Below are 21993 nucleotides of genomic sequence, written 5' to 3'. Positions count from 1 at the left end.
TTGATGGTTATGGTAAGAATTTATTTACATCCTTTAGAAGTGTGAGAATCAGCACTGACACTCGGCTGTTTCGTTTGCATAACATATGTCCTTATTACAGATAATAAGGAGGAGACAAGCAAGACTCAATTACCCATGACAACCAGCCATCATTCATTCTTGTAAACAAACCCAAGGGTGTAAAAAAAGCCTCAGCCCAACAATATAAGAACATAATATCTGATCTTAAACAACATAAACATTATGTATTAAAAAGACCCCGGACCTAAAGTATATAGAAAACAAATATAACTTACTGCCACTCACTATTCTGTCTGCACGCTGATACAGAAGCTTAAGTAGTAACTGTTAAGGGATATGAAACTATCACCACATTACCAGGGAAAACATGAAACTATAGACTACATTATTCCACACATGGGTACCAGGGAAGAGAGCACTACATGTGTATTAAAATAGCAGCCAGCAAGTTACAACTCCACAAAACCTTTGGCTAGTATTAGTTGAGGAAGATACAATCCAATTCACTGAACTGTGAACAGACTGCAAGTCTCCTGACATGTTGCTAGATCAGTAAATACCAAACGTCTTCAATGGCAAACAGGATCTAATAGAAGGCACTTCACGGACATGGAGAGGAAAAACTGGTTTAAGAAATGTCAAAGATTTCAAACTTTTTTCACTGAACTGAGTAACAGATATACTTCCCCAAAGTTACAACAAACACAAGACATTATCTCCACTTCCCCTCCATGAAGTCAACAGATCTGTCATCTCTTTATGTTTTCATAACCCCCCCTCTCATATCTGCATAGGCTTATAGGCCGGTGACCTCTGAGTGACAGACGCAAATCTCCAAAACAGATAAAGCCTGAGGAGGCTGGTGAAGATGCCGGGCGAGTTTGGAACCTAGAATGAACACAAACAGGAAGAGGAATTGAGGATACTGGCTGGTATAATAAAATAAAAAAGTAAAATAATAAACAATAATAAACAAATGTTGAAAGCTGTGTTTACAGCGGGGATTCAGGTGCATGTTCACTGTATCGTACCAAAATATAGTAGTCGTTCAGCTGGAGGCCGTACAGGACCCAGGAGGTTGAAGTGAAGAAGGTGGCTACAGTCAGAGGGAAGGACAAGCACTTCACATCACCAGTACGCACTATCTGTACCTAAAAGGGAGGAGAGAAAGACGAGGAAAAATAAGAAATATATAATAATGTAAACGCTTATGTGCGTTTAAAAATTGCCATTGTAATACCACACTCAATTATCAATCACCTGCACCTGTGAAAATACCTGCACGCAATTAGATCAATTAGAAATCAGAGCTTGAACACAACAAATGGGATTCAGGTTTGCTCTTTGGTGTGCACAGCAATGGAGGCATATTTTGGAGAGACGTAGAGGAAGTAATTGGGTTTGAGTATATGAGCATTGAGAATAACACATTTGTTTGTTTCCCCATACTCTATATTTACAGCATGCTACGAATGAAAATGCCAAAAACTCTAGAAAGATAGTGTTTTATAGTTGGCATGTGGAAAGAGCTATTTATTTGGTGTGTGAAGTTGTGATGCAAAACTATAACTAGTTTAAGTAGAGTCTTCACAAGCTTCAGAATTTGTGTGTCAGCAGTTGCAAAAAACTCTAAAGTTTTTATGTTTACGATGGATGAAATTACTGTGCAATGTGAAAGGTGTCACTTGCATTGACGAACTAACGGCATTATCGCAGACTTTGCGGCTCCCCACAGCCCCACGGAGAGTTTTAGCATCTTAAGCCTGCAACTTCATTGTTTTGGTTCACTCTCATTGCTCTCATCAACCTCGATTGCAGCAGCCGCACGCTGCCGTTTTCAGCAAAAAACTAAAAAGGTGCAGCTTTAAGGTGTCAGTATACTTCAAAAGAAGTGCTTGTCAGACGGTCAAACAGCGTCGGAAATCCTCTTTCCCCCAAAACACTTCCAATGTTGGCATTGGGTGGGGGTGGGGTGAGACAAAGTATGGCATTTTTCTTCTTCTTCTGCCACGTTTCGTGTGCACTACAGAGTGCACCGCTCTGAATGCCTTCCAGGAGAGGACAGCATCTGAAAATGTGTGCCGTAATCCCCATGCTTAAATGAGTCTTGCATCTTTGAATAATAAGCGCCAACATGACATTTCTGTAAATCGTGAGGAGGAAACAAGAATGTAACCAAGGGGATGAGGCACAAACACGACAAGAGACGGAGAATAACAGGAAGACACAGATGAGGAGAAAGAAAGGCAGGAAGCTGACTGAGGGTCATTCAGGGCTGTGAGGCAGACGGAGGGAAGAAGACAAACAGGATGGTAGACGGAGCGGCAAGATGACACAAGAGAGAACTGTGGATTTATTCCTTCACTGGTAAATAGCTGCACGTGCAGAGTTGACTGACCCGAACAGATGCTGCCTGCTGTCTTTGCAGACGTTCAGCATATGGTCCGAACAGAAGACTGAATGTGCGGTGTACAGCTTAGTGTGCTGAAGTTAATACTGTAACGTTGATATGAACTTTGATACATGTAGAGAACAGCTTTCACAACACATTTAGTGCCGAGAAATATTCAGTCTGCATAAAAACTTTTGCAACGTTTGCAAGTTGGGCATTTCTTCTCTATGAGGATGTGTACTTTTCACAGGTGAAATTGCATTAACACATCATTAAAAGTAAACGTTTAACGATTCATTGTACAGCCCTGTGCCACATATTTCACCATTTTATCTTCAGTGCTCCTGAAAATGTCATTTGACTGGTTTTTGTTTTTCTGGGTTTTAATGGGCGGAAAAGCCGCCATGACTAGTTCGCATGACTCACACACTGAGCTGAGCAATAACTCTAACCGTACTGCTTATCCTCTTTCAACAGCATTATTGGGTGATACGAATGTAAGATATCTAAATGAATTTAATATCTTGTAAAATTAGATACGGCACTAAATAGGGATCATTTACGATAAAATCAAAGACTATCTTGGTTCATTATCATGGCATGAACATCAGTTTGATGTATATCAGCGCTGCAACTAATACGTTGATGTACGATTGACTTATTAATTAGACTTGATAGTTTTGTCCCACAGAACAAGCAATTAACTGGGATATTAACTGTGACATGAAACACAGAAAAGCATAAAATCTTCATATTCGAAAGGCTGAAATTAGAGATTGGTCTGCATTTTAGCTTTTTAAAAGCTTTAAAGACTCGTCCATTGACAAGTCATCCAGGCTTTTCACTATTTTCATCACTTCTGTACGTTACTACACTAATGTGCATTTAGCAGCATTGGTGAATCAGTACTTAAGATATTTTACTTCAGTAAAAGTAGAAAAATATTAGCATCAAGAACCAATGGCCCATTTCAGAGTTATGTGTATTATGTTACTGGATTACAATTAATATGTATTAATGTGTAGATAACGTTGCAGCTGGTAAAGGTGGGGCTGATTTCATTTACCGGTTTTAATTGCAGGCATCTTGTGAATTTCCCCCTGGGGACCAAGATAGTTTCCCCCCTATCTTTACCTTCATCATGTATTTGTTGATAATATTCTGTAGTATTAATCTTCATATGAACTAGTAACTAAAGTTCTCAAATACACGTAACAGAATGAAAAGCTTGCCTATGAAGTGTAGTGAAGGAGAAGTATAAAGTAGCAAAAAAGAGGAAAATCTCAAGTATAAGTACCTGAGAATACAGTACTTCAGTAAATGTTTGTTTCCTCATTGGATTTGTGTTCATAGTCCAGATTTACAGCATGCTACAAATGAAAATGAATAATGTTTTATACTTAGCACACCAGTGTGCAGTTGGCATGTGGAAAGATTTTGTGTGAAGTTGTGGTTCAAAAATCTAATTTCTAAAAGACTTTACAGTTTGAATGAAGAGTTTGCTTCTGTGCAACAGATGTAAGATCATTTGTATTTTGCATATATGTTTTACTTTTTTGTTACTTTCCACCACTGATTCGCAGCTATTGCTAGATAGAGGATATTTTTTTTCTTACATCTTTCATTTGACTTTGCACGTGCTGTCTGTATGTAGCGTGTGTCCGTAATGCATGCGAGCGCGTACCAGGTCGGTGAGCGGGGACAGGTACATGCTGACGGTGATCACGCTGCAGGTGAGGCCGAGCTGGCTGAGCCGACCGTCTCCCTCAGGAAGAAACTTGGTGAAGTAGAACCAGCCGCAGGTCAGCACCGTCCCTGCCGCTACGGTCTGTGACATCACCAGCCTCTGAAACACACACACACACACACACACACACACAGACACAGAGAGAGAGAGAGAGAGAGGTAAGGAGAGACAAGCGTGCACAGCTGAGTGGCCCCAGTCTTCACTCCCTCACTCACCTTTTGGTTAGTGTAGTAGAGGTACACGATGATGTAGAGGATCTGGAGTAGAGCTCCGATGACGTTGACCAGGACAATCGTCTGATCCGTCTTCAGAATCCCATAATACAGCCAGCCCAGGTTACTGTGGAAACGGGACGAGCATCACAAGTGCTGAGCGGAGCAGGACAACAATGACCTCTAAGTTGGTTTTTCCAACCGCTAATAAACACCACAGAAGAAGAAGAAGAAGAAGGAGGACGACGAGGACGAGGACAACAATGCTACTGAACTGATCTGTGTGAATAATTGTACACACACACACACACACTCACTTTAGACACGTGGTGAGGAAAGGGAGAAACTGGATATCCTCAGCACTTTTGGATTTTCTCATCTTCTTCAGGTCAGTCCTAGAAGCGCACACACGCACGCACGCACGCACGCACACGCACACACACACACACACACACACACACACACACACACACGGTAAACAAATGAGGGAGAAACAAAGTCAACGCAGCCTCCTTCACAGGCAACAATATGTGACTCACCTCGTGTTTCTTACCAACCAATACACTTAAGAGGATGAAATGACAGTGAAACATTGCAATACAGCATGACATTAACTTATGAGAAAATTCAACTTACAGTCCAGTCGAGAACATCCCGACTGTGAACACGATGCACGCCCATGACAGAAGCTGCATTGAATCCATTGAAAAGTCTAATACGCGACCCGGTTATGTAGTTTACGTGCAATGTTTGCTTTTCAACACGGATGCTTGAATTGCATACGATGAAATACGGAATACGACGCGTTCTCCCCCCTACTCACTTCACTGTGTTTCCGTGTTTGCGATCAGTGTGCACAGCATTCCTGCGCTCTGATTGGCTGTGCGAGGAAGCAGGTGGGGTGGATTTTGCTCCAATAGAATGCCGAAACGATGGCGGACGTCGCGTGCTCACATCATCACGTTGAAAGAACCCGGAGGGCCCGGTGTGCTGGCTGATGGATGGCAAGGGATGGATTTGAACCTGAGTGAGACAGATGGAGGTCTGCCAGAGAGGCACTGTGAAGGGACAGCTTATGCTGTGGGAGTTAAAACCAGTTACACTTTATTCATCCCTGATGTCACAAGATGAAATGACTGATGCGCAGTCGGATATTTGCATATTTGAGCTTCTCAAAAGAATACGATTTCAGTTTGTACTGTGTTAATATGTTAATTTGTAATGTGTGTATGCATTACTTCCATTGCTTTATAACAAAGCCTGTGTTGCAAAGGTGTAGAATTCGAAAGAAATGAAGCAAGAGATGCTTTCGAGTTGCCTTATTTGATTTAATTCCTATTTATGCTGGCATATAATGTGGGTGTTCAAAATTCTCAATAAAATGATTTTACTGTTTAAAATGACAATTATAAACACACTCCACTGGGGTGCACCAGTGTAACTTGATTTATTTCATTCCATGTATCGTTTGTCAACTAGTCAGTGGACCATCTGGGCTGCAGAGTGTTATTTCATGGATATTACATCCAGCATTAGAGATGAGGATTTTTATTTCAACTTGTGAATTAGAACCATAAATTACCGCCGCCTTCCTATTTAGCGAAGTTCAGGTGAATTTCATGTTAATCTCCTAAAAAAGTGCTTATCCCTCTCTTCATCATGGACCCTCTGATCTGCTGACTCCTCTCTCCTGTATCCAGCTGGAAGCATCAGAGCTGCAGGGTAGATGAATCTTTCAGCCTTATTGCCGTGGAGCTCTAAACACAGACCCTTTTTCACTTTTCAAAAATCTCTCAGCCCTTTATCAGCAGTCTTTGATGTATAATTGTCTTCGTCGTTTTCTTTTAGTTTGAGCTGTTTTTGCATTTGTTTGACATTTCATTTATTTTTTCTTCGCTTAATCTCTTATGTCCTTATTTTTAATGTGATTTCTCCACAGATGCTCTTTTGTCTCTGGTTTCTGTAATTAAATTGCAATATTCCTAAAGCTCCTTGAAGTCCTTTAAATGCACAAAGGTCCGTTATACAAAAGGATGTCTAACCTTGATCTTTAGACCCTTTGTCCTTTCAAACATATTCTAAATGTTATGCAATAAGTGAATCATCTATTTCCAGACATTTGAAACTATACTATGGCTGCAATTATAGGAATTTTGTGTTTTCATTTGTGATGCTATGGAGGTAGATGTACCATATGCATCAGTAACTTTAAGCTCTGATGGGTACCATATTTCTCAATGGGCCCTTTTATTGTGGATAGTTAAGATATTAGCATTTTTTTTACTACATTGACCCAGCTAAAGGCTTTATATGCTTCCTCATAAACCCGTAATTGTGGGGTTTTAAGGTTATTTGTAAATCTTACAGTTGCAATCGGACTGCCTTTCAGGATCGTTGCACATTGCTGTATGACATCATAAAACACATTTGCGTGAATACCATCATGTTTGTTCTGTTTCATCAGACACAGTCACAGTCCTGCATTAACCTCCTGCACAGAACTACACAGACACACGGGAGCTAGATTTCTGAGACTGTGTGATCATCCGTGGTAAATTCAAACTATGACGTGATTATGGAAAAACAAACGTTTAGAACGTATATGCTGCGTGGTTTTACAGGGGGTGGTGACTTTTGACAGTTTTCAGTCAGCTCTGAGGTTTGCAGGTATGAAAGTGTGTGCACTGTGCTCCTCTTCATCCCAACATACCACTGTGTAGAAAGAGTATGTACAGGGAAGAAAAGGGCAAAAGGGTGAGGAGGCGAGAGTGACACCTTCACACCCAGTTGTCAGTTTGCTTGTGGGCCTCTCTCTCTCTCTCTCTCTCTGCACTATCCCGTTCTCTCACTCCTTCATCGCCCCCCTCTCGGTTCTCGTGTTTGGTTTTCAGACTGTGAAATCGAAGCCAGGCTAAGCTGTGTAACCAGGGATGAAAGACGGGAGAGGGCAGAGAAGAGGGGATGAGAATCGAGGTTGGGAAAGACCTGGGGGTGGAAGTGTGAAGGGGGGGGGGGGGGGGGGATTTCATCGCTTATGCCAAAATATTGTGTCATTCATCAAGATGTCAATGATGTCAGTGGGATTTCAAGACCCAAAACAAATTTCACTAAAGAGAGAAACTTTCATTACATCACAATTTTCTTTTATTTCACATCTTTAAACAGTTTCTTATAGTTTTCTCTATATACACATTTACATATAAACATTTAAAAAATGAAAACAAGCATTTTTAACAAGAGAATAAACAACTGTAAATGTATTCCGGGAAGTCCCTTCAGTTTGACGTTTGACAATGTGCAAGTGGAATCACACCTGCACATCAGACAGTGTACCATGTGCAGTAGAAATGAGTGAATAACCAGAAGTACTGAAGAGGCTCAGCTCTCTAAAACCCCTGCTAGTTATACAATCTTAATGTATCCGTCTCTGACGAGTGGATCTCAATCTCCGGTCACAAACCCTCATGAGAACATGGAAGTCTATGGGAACTTGTGGCACAAAAGTCAAATTAAATTTTCTAGGCTCCAAATAAATTCGGGTCAATTTCCTCTAATTTTGTTAATCAAATACAGTATAAAATGTAAACAAAAAATCATAATGTGGCTCATTAGACAAAAAGAAGGTTGAGAACCACCGGTCTGGATTAGACTAAATGTTTTCTCGTCGTGTTTTTTAACTGAACAGAAGGAAATGTGTGATGTCAGATGCTTTCAGTAGTGTCTGAAACTTAAAGAGAGTCAGACTTAGAGATATAACAGACTTGAGGCGATACATCAGGGAGCCGAGTGCTACAAAACATGACAAAAATCCACTTTGGCAGTAGACAACAGAATTAATAATTTCTCTACATGTAGAGGAAGAAAAATTACATTAACAGCTAGAGATGAGGAGCGTAATGTAAATCTGTACCTATGGTGAAAACATAGGACGAAGAAGGAAATATACTCCTTGTCATTTTCAATTTGATATCAATCCATTAGTATTTTGATCAGTTTGCTTGCAGTTTTGCTCGTAATGAAAGAAGAGTGCACTTTAAAGGGTCACAAATGAGAACTCTCATCCTCATAATAAAAAACAAAACAAAGGTCCTCTTCTTTGGAACGATCCACGTTCCACATTCTCACACACGCAAACGCACACTGACAGCACTGTCCATGTATAAAAAAAATCTGTATATAAAAAAACAAACAAATAATAAAATAAAAATAAAAAAATCTCTGAGTGTTCATTCATGGTCCCAATGACCGGCATTGAGTTAGCATTGTCTCTGTTGTAAGGTCTTGCTCAGCCTTAGTGTAGCATCAGGGCTAATAGTAATGAGCTCATGGTCAGGAGAAGTGAAAAGGGGAGCAGCTGTGCTCCTGAACTGCCGATGCTCTTCTGAACCTTTGGCTCCATCACAGCAGGGTCATCTGAGGAACGAAAAGGGAGGGAGAGTCAGTGTTGAGTTTCATCATTCGGGCAATTTTAGTAACCACACCCAGCTGAGCTCCTCCCAGACATGGGACTGCTGTGACTATTTTGCATCTGTCTGTTATTTTTTTGTTTTGAGAAGAATCCTCACCTGCTGGGAGCCGGTTAGAGGGGATGTGAACTCCTCCAGAAAACTTCACTTTTCCTTCATCCAAGGTTTTTACTGTATCTTCCGCCTTGGATTTATCTACATTGTTTTTCCCAGAGCTGACAACATCCACTTTTAGCCTTAGACAATCCTGTCCATGGTGATGCATTGGCTTGGCTGTGGAAAATCAGAAAGAGTTTTAATACAAGACACCTTCTCAGGAGCACAATAAGTTGAAAAAGAAAATGTTATCCTTCATACTTACAGATGTAATAATAGCTCTCTCCCTGTCTGAACTCCTTGCCCAGGGTGAAGGGAGTAAACCGCTGGAATTTCTCAGAGAATTTCTCGGGAGCGTGGGGAGCAAACGGCCGCGAGCACTCCCAACGGAGCTGGTCGAAGGAGTGAGGCTTGCACACCTCATAGTCCTCCTTCTCCACCATGTACAGCACATAGCGCTCAGCTGCATGCGATGACACCTCGCCGTGGGTGTAGTGGGGACAGATGATGTCCAGATAGTCGTTGATACGCACTTCCACTGCGTACTCATCCCACAGGAAGCTGCAGGGAGACAGGAGGAAAGGAGGAGGTTACTGACAAATGTCTTCATCTGGCACGGATATTTTTTTATTTTGCCAGTTTGTACACGTTTTCAAAACACACACCCTTTGCAGCTTGGCTCATACAACACACGCGTTATGAATAACAATGAGGGCTAATCACACACGCACAGACGCGCAGCAACAGCAATCAGGCTTACTCACGCGAATAACACATGTTAACACACAGGTACAGTTATTAGGGCGGAGGTCAGGCACCACGTGAGAGTGTTTGCGTTGACATGTACTTGTGACAACCCATCACCGCGACAGAATTAGAAACAGCCTGATCAGGTTGGACTTGTTCCATTTTGTTTACACCACCTCTCATAAGCCCTACCACCATCCCTCTCACGCACCTTCCTGCTCTCTTCCCTTGTTTTGCCTGCAGCACATGTTCACTTCATACCTGTACAACAACACGAGACCTCCCAATGTCCCTTTTCTCCTTCTCTGCTGGTCTTTCTATCAAGTCTTTTTGAACCGTTTCTGTCTCACTAGTTTCTTCACCTGGAAGCTTGCCCATCAGTGTTGAGGCTCCTGTTGTGGCTCCTCACACTAATTTGCCATCTCTAGCAGAAGCTCTGTCACTCAACGTCTCGCTGATTTCATCAAAGACAGAGACAGAGTGGGTGGAGACAGTCAGACTGTCGCCCTCCGTCTCCCTTTTCATCTATACCCTTCATTTAGTTTTACGGCTCTTTTTGAGCCTTCCCGTCTCCGCTTTGCTCACTTCCTAGGCTTGTTTGGTGTCCTAATGAAGCATAGAGAGATGGTGAAATTGGTTGCGATAGTGTTCAGTCAGAATACAAAGGTGGTTTTCGTGGAGTAAAGTAGCTGCGACTTCATGAGGAACTGACTTGTTGGGGCAAAGAGGAAAAACTCTTACCTGGCATCTTAACTTTCACATAACTAATGTCTTTCCTTTAAAGTAATATGTGCTGTGCAGCTCTGTGGCATGTTGCTACTGCTGTGAGATCAGCCAAAAGACAGGAGGTGAAGAAAGATTGATACTTGCATATTACTCTGATTACATCCTCGAGGGCAACAGGCTCTGATCCTCACATCTAGTCTGTGTTTAAACTGAATGACTGCTTGTGTTAAGCGTGTTGCTGAGAGTGAAAGTGACAACAATTGAAAACAGCCTATTTATCTGCTATTGTTAATGCATGCAAGTGTGTTTGTCGCTGCATCAAAGCATTGGACGTGTTGGCCCCGGCCCCCCCTGTCCTGTTGTTGTGGCTCCTGTTAGGACCCCCTGGCCAAGTCACAGACACACTGGCTCCAAAGGTGGGCCTCTAACCCCTCCTTCCTGCCTCTGTATGTAAGTGTGTGTGTGTGTGTGTGTGTGTGTGTCCCCGTTAGCGCTAATCTACCTGTCAAAACATGCTTTGTTAGCCGAGCACAGCTCTACACTTGTTATCCAGGGCTAACAGGCTGATCACCACCCTCCACTTGCAATCACCGCTCTCTCTCAGAAAAGGTTCTTTGCACGCATGTGTACACTCGTGTGTAGGTGTGCGCGCCTTTGTTTGTGTGAATATGTGTGTGCTCCAGTGAAAGGAAAAGAGACAGCCTCTAGCAGCCTAATTGGCCAAATAATCTCTCCTCTCATCTCGTTCCTCGGTTTTCTTTGAGTCAGACCAGTAATACTTTGAGAAAACAAGGCACTTGGAGATTTCTAGCTGCTCCCTCTGAAGAAAAGTATAGGGTATACCTTTTTCCCCACACTGCGTCCTTATTAGTGGTCTGGCCGACCTCAACGTGAGAACACAGGCTTGTCAAAAGCCAACAAAAACATATATTCTGTTGCTAATTTAATTCACAACTCATGCTTTAAAAGAAAACTCTTCCTTTATCCTTCTCTTCATTTCCCTTCTCCTCATCCTCTCTTCCATTGCCCTGGCTAATTAAAAGCCGTTAGAGGTCTGGGGCCAGCGTGTTCTCAAGAAAAGGAGGGGAGGAGGAATGAATAGGGTGGAATTATACACTTTCCCTCCCCAAAAACAGAATGCCTGAAGGGGAGAGGGCCCCTTCAACCCCTGTACCTTACCCCGTGTGGAGCTTTCACTACCATGACTGGGGTGTGTGTGTGTGTGTGACTGTCATATGACTGTCAGTGTATTTTCGTGGTCTGTCCAGAATTGAATGGGTCTTTTTGTTGTTGCTGTGGATTGTGTTATCTTTAGGCAACCATTAGTCAAAGGACTGTGTCTTTCCCTCCATCCTCCCTATCCTTTACATTTCACTCATCAAAGCTCTCCACTCTGGAGACTTTTGTATCTCCCCGCAACTACTCTCGCCTCTGACTGACAGTTCCCGGGAGAGTGAGAGTCGCAATAACGTGATAGCTATGTCGTATGTGAGCGTGAGAGCCAGGTGTGGGAGTTGTTGCAAACCTACTTCTTCCTGTGTGTTGGTTCGGCTGAGTGTGTGTGTATTTTCATGGGAGAGGGATTCTCTGAAGACCCTTATTCAGGGCGTCTCATGCCCCAGGCTCAAGAGCACATCTGTTTATCAAGGCCTACTGACGACTCTCGCGTGTGTGCGTGTGTGTGTGTGTTTTCTTGCATGTGACTGAGGTGTGGGTAAACAGCAAGGGTTGAAGGTGGCTGTAATATTTCTTCCTCTCTGCTGCAAACAGGTCATCTCTCACTAAGGAGCTACTCTTGCTTTTGTGTCAGCGGGCAAGTTGTGTGTGTGTGTGTTACAAGGGTATAAAATAGTTAGGTGAGTTCTTCAACACTTGGCCTCCTCATTTAAGCTTTGAAGTCTTGCCATTGTTCTTGCACTGCACCTCTTCCATTTCATTTGTCTCGTCTCTCTGCTGTCCCGCAATTTGTCCCCCGAGCTCTCACTGGTATATCGGTCAAACAACTGACAAAGGAACTCTGTCTTTCACTGTACCTCTGGGGGGTGTTTCAAACTGGCAGCCGGGTCGAGGGGTTAGAGTTTAGGGTCGCAACTTCTCACACTCGCTAGCATCTGAGTCGGCACTTAAGATATTTGTTTCGCATGCACAGAGCGAGTCAGCACCACTGAAACACTAAACAGATGCATCCCCCAAACCATTTGCTCTGCAGGTAGTCGGTAGTCAGTGTGCATACACTGGAATGTCACAACGGGGGGGGGGGTCTGTGGTTTGGATGGTTACTTTGTTCTCACAAGGCACACTCATCAAATTTCCAGTCACACTCTCACACACTTACTTTGACGTGTACGCTTAATACCCTATTAATTTGCTGTGGTATGGCAGATTCACACCTCTTTTCACACGGGCCGAGGAGCTGTCAGTGGTTCTAATGGGTTTAGCTGCTCACTAGTGGGATACGCCATTACAGTCAATCTAATGTATACCGAAAAGTCTCTCTTTATTAGCTTCAAATGTAATCTACCTTCATTCTTCCTCAATCTCACGGTCTTGCAACAAGAAACCCAAGTGGGAATTCTTCCTCTACTAGGCACCAATACAACCGGCTGTCTCTACTTGGATTGTAAATCCAGCACTCAACTATATAGTTTCTACGACATGCAAATCGGTGTGCTTATATATGCACGCATCCTATAGTTAAGACACTGAGAATCCTTTTAGCCCCTGCAAGATGAGCTTTTAAAATGGTCAACTTTGCCATTTCTCACTTATTCAATTCCAAACTTCACCCCTCGCTTCATCCATCACTGTCCACTCTCTCCTCCCTCCGTCTGCCTTTCCTTTATTCTACCAAAATCCCCCCATCCCCCCTCTCCCTCTCCTGTCTCTTAACGCTGACATAATATACCACCGCTCTTCATGCAGGCTAATTTCTCAACACAAATCCCTTTCTCCAGTTCACCCTCGTCTCACCCTGCACCCCGGCCTCTGCTCCTCCTCCTCCTCCTCCTCCTCTCTGCCCCAAACATCTTTTCACCCGGACTCCCTTTTTGTAGCCTCCTTTTCTGTATGCAATGAATAGAAGAAGGCCAAATTGCATCATGCTTGGTTTAATATGTTTTGGGGTCACAGAGTGGTTAATCTGCTTGCCTGTGTCTGTCTTGTCTCGCTGAGAGAGAGGGGGAAAGTTCAGTTACTTTTAAGAATTTACATTTAATATTCAACGTGTCTTATTTGAAAAAAAAGATATGAATCAACTGCTGCAAAACATCCTCTAAATACCGTAGCTTAAGCCCATCCGACAGAAATCTGGTGCCAGTGAGTCCTTTAGAGGGCGATGGTGGGCTATGTGTGGACAGCAAAGCCAAAGTATGCCTGAAATGCTATGAATGAGCAGTGTACACATACGAACACACACGCATGCCTACCCTGACATACTACGATAACGCTAGGCAAAAGCATGGCCTCTCTAATGTTAGCAGAGCCAGGGCTGAGGGGTGCCATGTCCACCTCCGGTGGAAAACTACTGGGGCCAAAACAGAGGATGGTCTGTGAGAAAATAAAAAGGGGGACTGATGGAGGGAGGGGAGGAAGTCTGGACCACAGATAAGGAAGTGAGAGGAAGAGCAGAGAGAGAACAGAGGCGCATGGATATTGTGATGTGGGAGGAGGGTGAGCCACAGATACAAAGTATACTGTAGTTTACGTGGTCACTAAAATCTCCAGATGCTGCTGGGTGCTGATGTAGGATGGATCCCATCTGGGAGATTATGGTGGGAATGATCCACTGTGACAGCTACAGGTTTATTAAGCAATTTATATATGTCGTAACGGTTACACAATACAACCCAACGACCCAGATACAAACATACAGAACGTAGCATAATCATTATTACATCACAGAAATATAGATATATATATAGATATATATATATATATATATATATATATATAGATAGAATAAAGCCAGAAGGATGATGGTTTTGTGTCTGAGGGTCAGATGGTCAGATTATAAACAGCCTGTAATCTATGTTTGTGTGTGTGTTTGTGTGTGTGAGTGCAAGTTTGTGTGTTCTCATTTTGGTGAGATTACAGGCCTTCAACCAGACGGGTCATGGAGTGGGGAGGAGGAGACAATGAGTGGAAAGAGAGCGCAAACTAAATGTAGAAAATGTACAAATTGAGTGGGTAAGGGCGGGGCCGGGGGATCTGGACTCCAGGCCATATGTACGTGTCAAGGCAGGCCCGGCTGCTTCAATAACAGCAAAGGCAGAGCCAGACACCGACGGAGATAGACTGAATATTACATTACACCAAACTCCTGATAAAGATACTGCACAGATACTGGGGGCATGGGAAATAAAGCCAGGCCACCCTGGATGGAGGAAAGCAGCCTAATAACACAGAGATAGTGTATTTAAAGGAGGCTGTGTATTATCTGTGCAGCAAAGTAGAGATCTTGAATGCAACCGATTCAGTAAGTAGAGAGAAAAGGAGATGGAGGGCTCGAGGCCAGCGGCCAGTCTGGGAGGAGACCCAGCTGTTAAAGAGAGGAAAAGGAGTGATGATGGGTAGAGGAAGAGACAGGTACTGTACAGTGAGAAACACACACACACACACACACACACACACACACACACACACACACACACACAGCTGACAGAGTTGAGTATAGTAACAGCGGGGAGGAATGCTGGCTGTAGCTAATATTAACATCCAAGTCCTCCCTCTTGCCCCCCGGTGTGTGCAAGTGTGAGTCACACATTTATCATGTCTCGGTAAGACTGCCTACGGTAACAGACACTCCTTATTTTACTCTAACGTTTGGGGCACGCACGCACACACACTCTAACAATCACGTACTCTCTGTCCAAAACAAAAATAAAATCACTTCCTGGTAAAGTGCAGCACAAGTTCAAAGTCTCTCTCACACACGACACAGGCAGAGACACGTAGTGTAAAAACAAGACCAGACTGAGAACAACATGCCTCTCCATCTGTCAAGTAGGAAAACTGCACACACACACTTGAGTATCAAATCCCTTCAAGTCTTGAAAACGATTACATTGAATTTCACCGACAAGTTGGTGAAAATCAAAACACACTCCTACATGCATTGTTTAGAGAAAAACACACACACCTAAACGTCTCTATACTCCCTGACATGACTGGGCAGACTGCTGCCATCTGGTCACTGTCCTCCACCTAAGACAAATCACTGCTGCTCAATCGGACCAAGAAGCAATTAGCATTAATTATCCACGGCCCATTGCCGCCAAAGCCCCAACGTGAGCCTGAACAGGTGACTGATTGATCACTGGGGAACGGATCGGGGCAGGTGGGCTTTTAGCTGGAAAGCAGGAAACCAGAAGACAAGAGAGATCATGGAAAAAGAGAGGAGAAGTGAGAGGTAGACGAAAAGAGGAGGTGAAGGAGGGGGTCTGGGAGTGAAGGATTATATAGGACTAATGGAGATTAGGCTGTAAAATGAGACAAAAAAATAAATAATACGAGTGGCATGAGGGGGTCAGCCGATTATGGTTTAATTTAAGCTGCCGTTATCTTCCCGATAGTCATTTCTGTCCCTGACTTTTCATAATTTCTCTTTACCTCTTAAGTAGACAACGGAGAACAAGACATCTAAATCGTCCTGGTTCAACAGAAGTATGACGGATGATGAGAGAAGAACAGGCAGAATAGATACATGTTTGTTATGTGTCATTTGTTGCATGTCTGTTAAGAGTTACATTATGATTTTTATTCTGGTTATACAACTCTCATTTGACAGCAGTAACAGTCCAGGGCTGTAGTAGAGACAGCAGACCACCCCTGGTCTCCCTCTGGACCTTCTTTTTGTCTTCATCATTATTTGAAGGAAAACTTTATCCAGACACAAAAAAAGCCTCTGGTTTCACATTTCCTCTCTACCGGTTCTTTCCGTCTCACCTGAGCCACACTTCCTCTCCCTCTGTGTGTGGTGACTCAGGTGTAAAACTCAGGTGGGTCAAACCCGGGCCGGTGAGTCACACCTGGACTTACCCATGACACAAGCACTGCTCATGACGATAGGGCTTTCCATTAGACTTCTTATCCAATTATCAGGACAATTGTTTTCCTCGTTACAGGGGCTCTTTTTTAGTCCTGTGTCTATTGTCATTCTTAAAGGGCAATTAGAGAGCCAGTAATGTAATCAAGACAAGCCTAAAAGGCCATAATGGCTTTTGCCCTTGTTTAGTCTCGGTGGCGGATTTTAATCGACCTATCTCGGCAGCAAAGGAGCGGGGACCGTCCTCTTGTTTCAGCTCGCTTATAAATGAATACTGTCTTTCAAACGTGGGGATCACTCCCTCCACGCTAAAAGCTCAATAAATCGCACAGCGATATTGCGCGTCTGCGAGGATCCATCGATCCCACTGAGTGGTCGGATAGCGTTACATTTCTGACCTCAAAACAAAAATAATCAGCAATATGTGCCTCTTACTCTGACACACACACACACACACACACACACACACACCATCTTCTCCAATGAAAAAACACTGTAACATACTAATAGTTGATGTGGCATCTCTATAAAAGTGAGTATGAAACACTGATTATTTTTCATTTATAGACTTTCCATGAGACACTGCACCAACACACACACACACACACACACACACACACACACACACACACACACACACACACACACACACACACACACACACACACACACACACACACACACACACACACACACACACACACACACACACACACACACACACACACACACACACACACACACACACACACACACACACACACACACACACACACACACACACACACACACAGGTGCAGACCCTAGACAGCGTCACTGTCCAAGTTCATACTCGTCAGTCTATTTTCTACTATTAGAGTATGTCTGAGTCTATGTGTTGCAGTTAAATATAGTGGGGAATATGTCCATCTGTCTCGGCATCCGCTCACAATCTCCTGCTTTTAAACCCCACTGCTGGTGCTGCTGTATAGTAATAACACCTTGACAATCCTGCTAGGCAACTTTAAAAAGGACTACACACCTTAAACGCCACATGAACCTTTAATTGCCACATGAATGAAAACAACAAGCTTAGTTGTAACCGTTTAAGAGCGTGCGCAGCATCGGGTACTTAAAGACACGCGGGACAATGCGGACTATATGGAGACTTTACATGTAGAAAATGATAGACACACAGTCACACAAGACAGAGCAGTGAGTGATTGTCCCTTCACAACAACTCACAGATTAGGCAACTTTAGGCACACGCACACACGCGCGCGCGCGCACACACAAACAACAAATAGCGCACAAAAGCAAAGATCTGCACTTACTCTGGATTCGTGCTGTTCCAGTAGACGCTGTGTCTCTCCGCACAGGCGAACCAAGCACCGATGCTCAGCACCAAACACATCAGACACACCAAATCCATATTGCCTCTTCTCCACAGGACGCTCGCCAAGTTCAATTAGTAAGCGATGATTTAAAAATGAGTCTGTTATTGAAGATTTAAATGCGTAAATATGCGCACGAAAAACAATCGTGGATTTTACACTACTAGAGTATTCAAAGCAGTTCAGAGTGATGTCACTGACCAAACACTGTTGCAACTGTTGACTGGTTCACAGAAGCGCAACTTGACTGTTTTATCTGGCTGTAGCTCCACCCTCGATATGATGCCGGCCAATAGCTGTAAGGTAGTCTGAATGCCCCGCCCACCGCCGGCAGCCATTGGAGACGCTCAGCTGCTCGCACTTCACATCAGGAACATCGAAAAACAATTCCACTAGAACGAGCCTATGATAACCCTAATACAGACATATAAATCAATGTGGTGAGAAGAAAAAAACAATTAGAAGCAATAAAAAGTTCAAAAGTTAATGAACAATAAAAAAAATAAACACTGAAACACATATCTTTACAGGACACTGATTATTATAGATTGTTGAGCAACTTGATTAGAATGAAGTTTAGCGAGCTGTCAACAGGTTTTATCAGATGTTGAATTAAATTAAATAAATTAGGAGAATATAAGGCAATGTGTACCATGGACAATAACTTATAACTCAAGTATAAGTAGCTAGTAACTATATCTTTTAAAGTATAATATTTCCCTATAAAAATGAATGGAGCAGAAGTATGAAGTAGCATGAATATTAAATACTCAAGTAAAGCACAAGTACCGTACCTGAAAATTGCTCTTAAGTATAGTTATTGAGTAAATATACTTAAAAAATACAAAAAAATGTATCATTTATTTTGATAATTCATGTATATGAATTCATACAGCCATTGTTTTATGTTGGTGTCAGTTGTTTTATGTTGTAACTCTGTAATGTGTGGGTGTTGCATTGTGACGTACTGTGTGTTGCAATTGTATTGTGCTGAGTTGTTGGGTTGTTATTATGCATTGTAATACAAGTTTGTCAACTTGTATGTTTTGTATTGTTCTAAATTGCATTGTTTTGAAACTGAGCTGCAAATATGTTGGTGCTGCAGAGAAAGATTACTTTAGTATATTATATACTAAAGAGAGTTGTCCCAGTGGTTGTTTTGTAATCCTTTGAGAACCCTAGAGAGGTGCGTGTGCTCTGGCAGGCTGCTGTTGTCTGGGCACGCTGGTGTACGGATTACCTTTTTTCAGATAGTAAAGAACTATTATCATCTTATCAGCCAGTCTAATCTTGTGGTCTCCGCTTCGCCACGTCCCCAGACAGGTAACTTCAGAAAACAACCTGACAGATGGAGTGGATAAACTCCAGACCATAGGGTGTCAGCGGGATTGTGGCCTCAGCAGGAGAGGGTTTCCCTCAGGCAGGGATGGAGCCCAGCCAGGGTTAGCTGGTTCAGAGCTCCAGAGCTGCAGGGAAACAGTGTGTGTGTGTGTGTGTGTGTGTGTGTGTATTAATATGCGCAGACAAGCTGAGTGTTTGACTGTCCCTAGGCTTGGCTGGGCAAGCAGACACGTCCTGGCACTCGGAGGATCACGCACACACACACACACACACACACTAACACCCTCACACACATGTACACACTCTGACTGTAGATCCCGTAGACAGTCGGGGGGGTTAATCACATCTGAGGGTGCTTTTCCACTCTATAATGTCTCCCAAAAAAAAAGAGGGGGGAAAGGAAGAGGAAGAGGAATGATGAAGTGAACTGATGAAGAACAGTTCCAGTTTATGATAAACTCTCTGCATGCAAAACCTTTGGAGGATTTCATATGTTCTCGCAACTATACCTGTAACGCCCACCATCTTTCATTTAGCGACACCAGAAACTGCTTTAAACATATTGATTTCCTCGAAGGAATGACTGAAATGCAAATACTGTTGCAGGAACCCTCAGTTCTCTCTCCTACACAACACTAGGAGACTGTCCCTCGTTGCCATCAGACCTCTGCTGCTCAAACATGGGATGTCGTCATGATACATAGATGTTTGTAACATACATCCAACAGTGTAGCGAGACAGAAACACAAATTTAGAAATCCACAACCCACAAATACACCTCCTCTCTGCTGCTGCAGCCAGGAGTCATATGGCCGGGATCTCCCATGTACATGTCCACACTGAGAGAAACACACACTTTAGCTCTTATGATAGTGTTGTAGCTGGGATGACTCTCAGAGTGAGACTTAACCCTCCCACAGCCCATACAGGCACACACCGACAGGGAAGACCAGGGCTTCTGCGAATGATAGTGAAGCAGAGAAAACTTGATGGCTCAAAAAAGAAACTCACAGAAAAAGTGTTTGAGATGATAGAAAGCTCGACAGCTCTAGAATTGGATGAAAGGAAGTCTGGGGGAAGACCCGACAGCCACACAAACCTCTCAGCAAACGGAAACCGCCTTGTTTTTTTCCAAGGCACTTGTCTCCAGGCGTCACAGTATCTATCCACGAGTTGTTCAACATGCTATGGAAATCCCACAATTACATAACTTGTGTAATTAAGTAGAAGAAAACACAGAGCGAGTGGTGCTACCTGTACCTGGCGATGCCTGATTTTCTCTTTCCTACTCTCCCAACCTCAGCAAATGCATTTTCTATCAGAGGGGAACATTTAGAAGAGTTTTGGGGACTGGGCGTCAGCCACACCGAAACACAACAAGGAACGGAACAGGGATAGTAGAGAAACTGCTTTTCAGGCGAGTGTATGAACTCATCTGCCCGAACACGCGCATGTGCGTGCACAGGTTTTAATTGGAGTTTAAAGCTGTGTAGGAGTGCTGCTTCCTCTGTTGTTTCGGCATTTGAAAGAGCGAGATGTTATCCAGTTGAATACATTTCTGCCTTTTTTTTTTTTTTGTCCTGACTTTATCATGTCATCACTCGTCGGGCCCTCCTCCTCAGCTGCTAATGTGCCATGTGTGCCTCTCCTTCCTTGCCTCTCCCTCGGAGAATAATCTCAGCTGTTGTTGGAAAAATAAGGTCATAGGGAAGATCAACATTATGATACAATGCAAAGGGTATAAAGGGGCTTAAAGGGGCTAAATCACTGTCATATGCTCCTTATTGACGCTAGTTAATCACAGATTGCATTTCAAATAGTTGCCTTTTGTTCACCCAACCTCTGTCATTACAGCTAGCTTAGGCTTGTTAACACTTGGCATTGTTTCATCTACACATGGACAGCTTGTCACCCTGCTGCCCTCTGTCCCTTTATCCCCAGCCTCCTGCGGGCCCTTGGCCCTCTGGCTCATAGCGGCACACTCCGACAAGCTGCTCCTTCTCTGCCACCACAAAGGCATGTCTCCCGGCCCCTATTGACACCCATTCATCTGCATACAGGTGGTCGCCCCATTCGAACACAGGGAGGCACACTTCCGCTCAATAGCGCTCCGTGTGTCTAGATTTAGCCCGGTTGGGGGGCAAATGGGTTCTCTTGCAAAGACAAAGTCTTAATGAGGTGGTGTCTCTGCTCTGGGAAGCTATTGGAAAGTCGCCATGGAGCGTGAGCTGTTTCCAAACGTGCAACACATGAGCTCCAAACAAGCCAAGGACATGCATGCAAACTAACTATAACAATGTTGCATGTGTGTGTCAGTAGGGGGTAAATTAGACCCCCTCGGACTAACACTCTCTCACTATTCAGACCGCAGGAATCATTAACTCGCCCAGTCAACAGGCACACTTCACTCGTTCGCTCCCTCCCCGCCGCTCTGTCCTCCTTTTCTGTCTCCCAGGGACTCTCACTCCCCATGCACACACACAGACACACAAACACACACACCTACACACCCACACACAAAAGCACAAACAAAACCCGGTGAAATATTTAACCACGTGGCTCATCTTGCATCGCCTCTGCCATCATTTGTTCTACTGCATCTCCTTGTCTGTCTCCCTGCCTGTTCTCTCGACTCATCCGTTGTCTCTGCAGCCTTTTCTTCCTTCCCTTTCTTCTGTTCATCTGTTCAGTTATTTCTACAGAGCCTTCACCAGCCACTAGCCAAAACGTACTGGGTGCATCTCTCCCTGATTACTTTACTTTCTCTTGTCTTCTTTTCACATTGCATTCACATATAGCTCTAGAATGTATCCCCTTTACTCTCTTTCA

The 21993-nt window shown here is 43.5% G+C and overlaps 2 protein-coding genes across 2 annotated transcripts; both read right to left on the bottom strand.

Annotated features, from left to right (window-relative positions):
- Positions 1-5214, bottom strand: slc50a1 (solute carrier family 50 member 1). The gene is made up of 6 exons (XM_076109518.1): positions 5009-5214; positions 4690-4767; positions 4376-4499; positions 4098-4259; positions 1053-1172; positions 1-909 (listed from the first exon to the last, which is right to left on the bottom strand). Exons 1-6 carry the CDS (start codon positions 5074-5076, stop codon positions 802-804), a joined length of 660 nt encoding a protein of 219 aa, XP_075965633.1. The 5' UTR covers positions 5077-5214; the 3' UTR covers positions 1-801.
- A 2743-nt stretch (positions 5215-7957) lies between these two features.
- efna1b (ephrin-A1b) lies at positions 7958-17861 on the bottom strand. Its single transcript, XM_076109413.1, has 4 exons — positions 17764-17861; positions 9200-9495; positions 8938-9111; positions 7958-8785 (listed from the first exon to the last, which is right to left on the bottom strand). The coding sequence occupies exons 1-4, from the start codon at positions 17859-17861 to the stop codon at positions 8664-8666; spliced, it is 690 nt and encodes a 229-aa protein (XP_075965528.1). The 3' UTR covers positions 7958-8663.
- Between the last annotated feature and the right edge of the window lie 4132 nt (positions 17862-21993).

This window comes from Anarhichas minor, unplaced genomic scaffold (genome assembly GCF_050575085.1).
Source record: "Anarhichas minor isolate MPS153535 unplaced genomic scaffold, ASM5057508v1 ptg000041l, whole genome shotgun sequence".
NCBI classification, from domain to species: Eukaryota; Metazoa; Chordata; class Actinopteri; order Perciformes; family Anarhichadidae; genus Anarhichas; species Anarhichas minor.
This window is presented reverse-complemented; position numbering and strand designations above follow the sequence as displayed.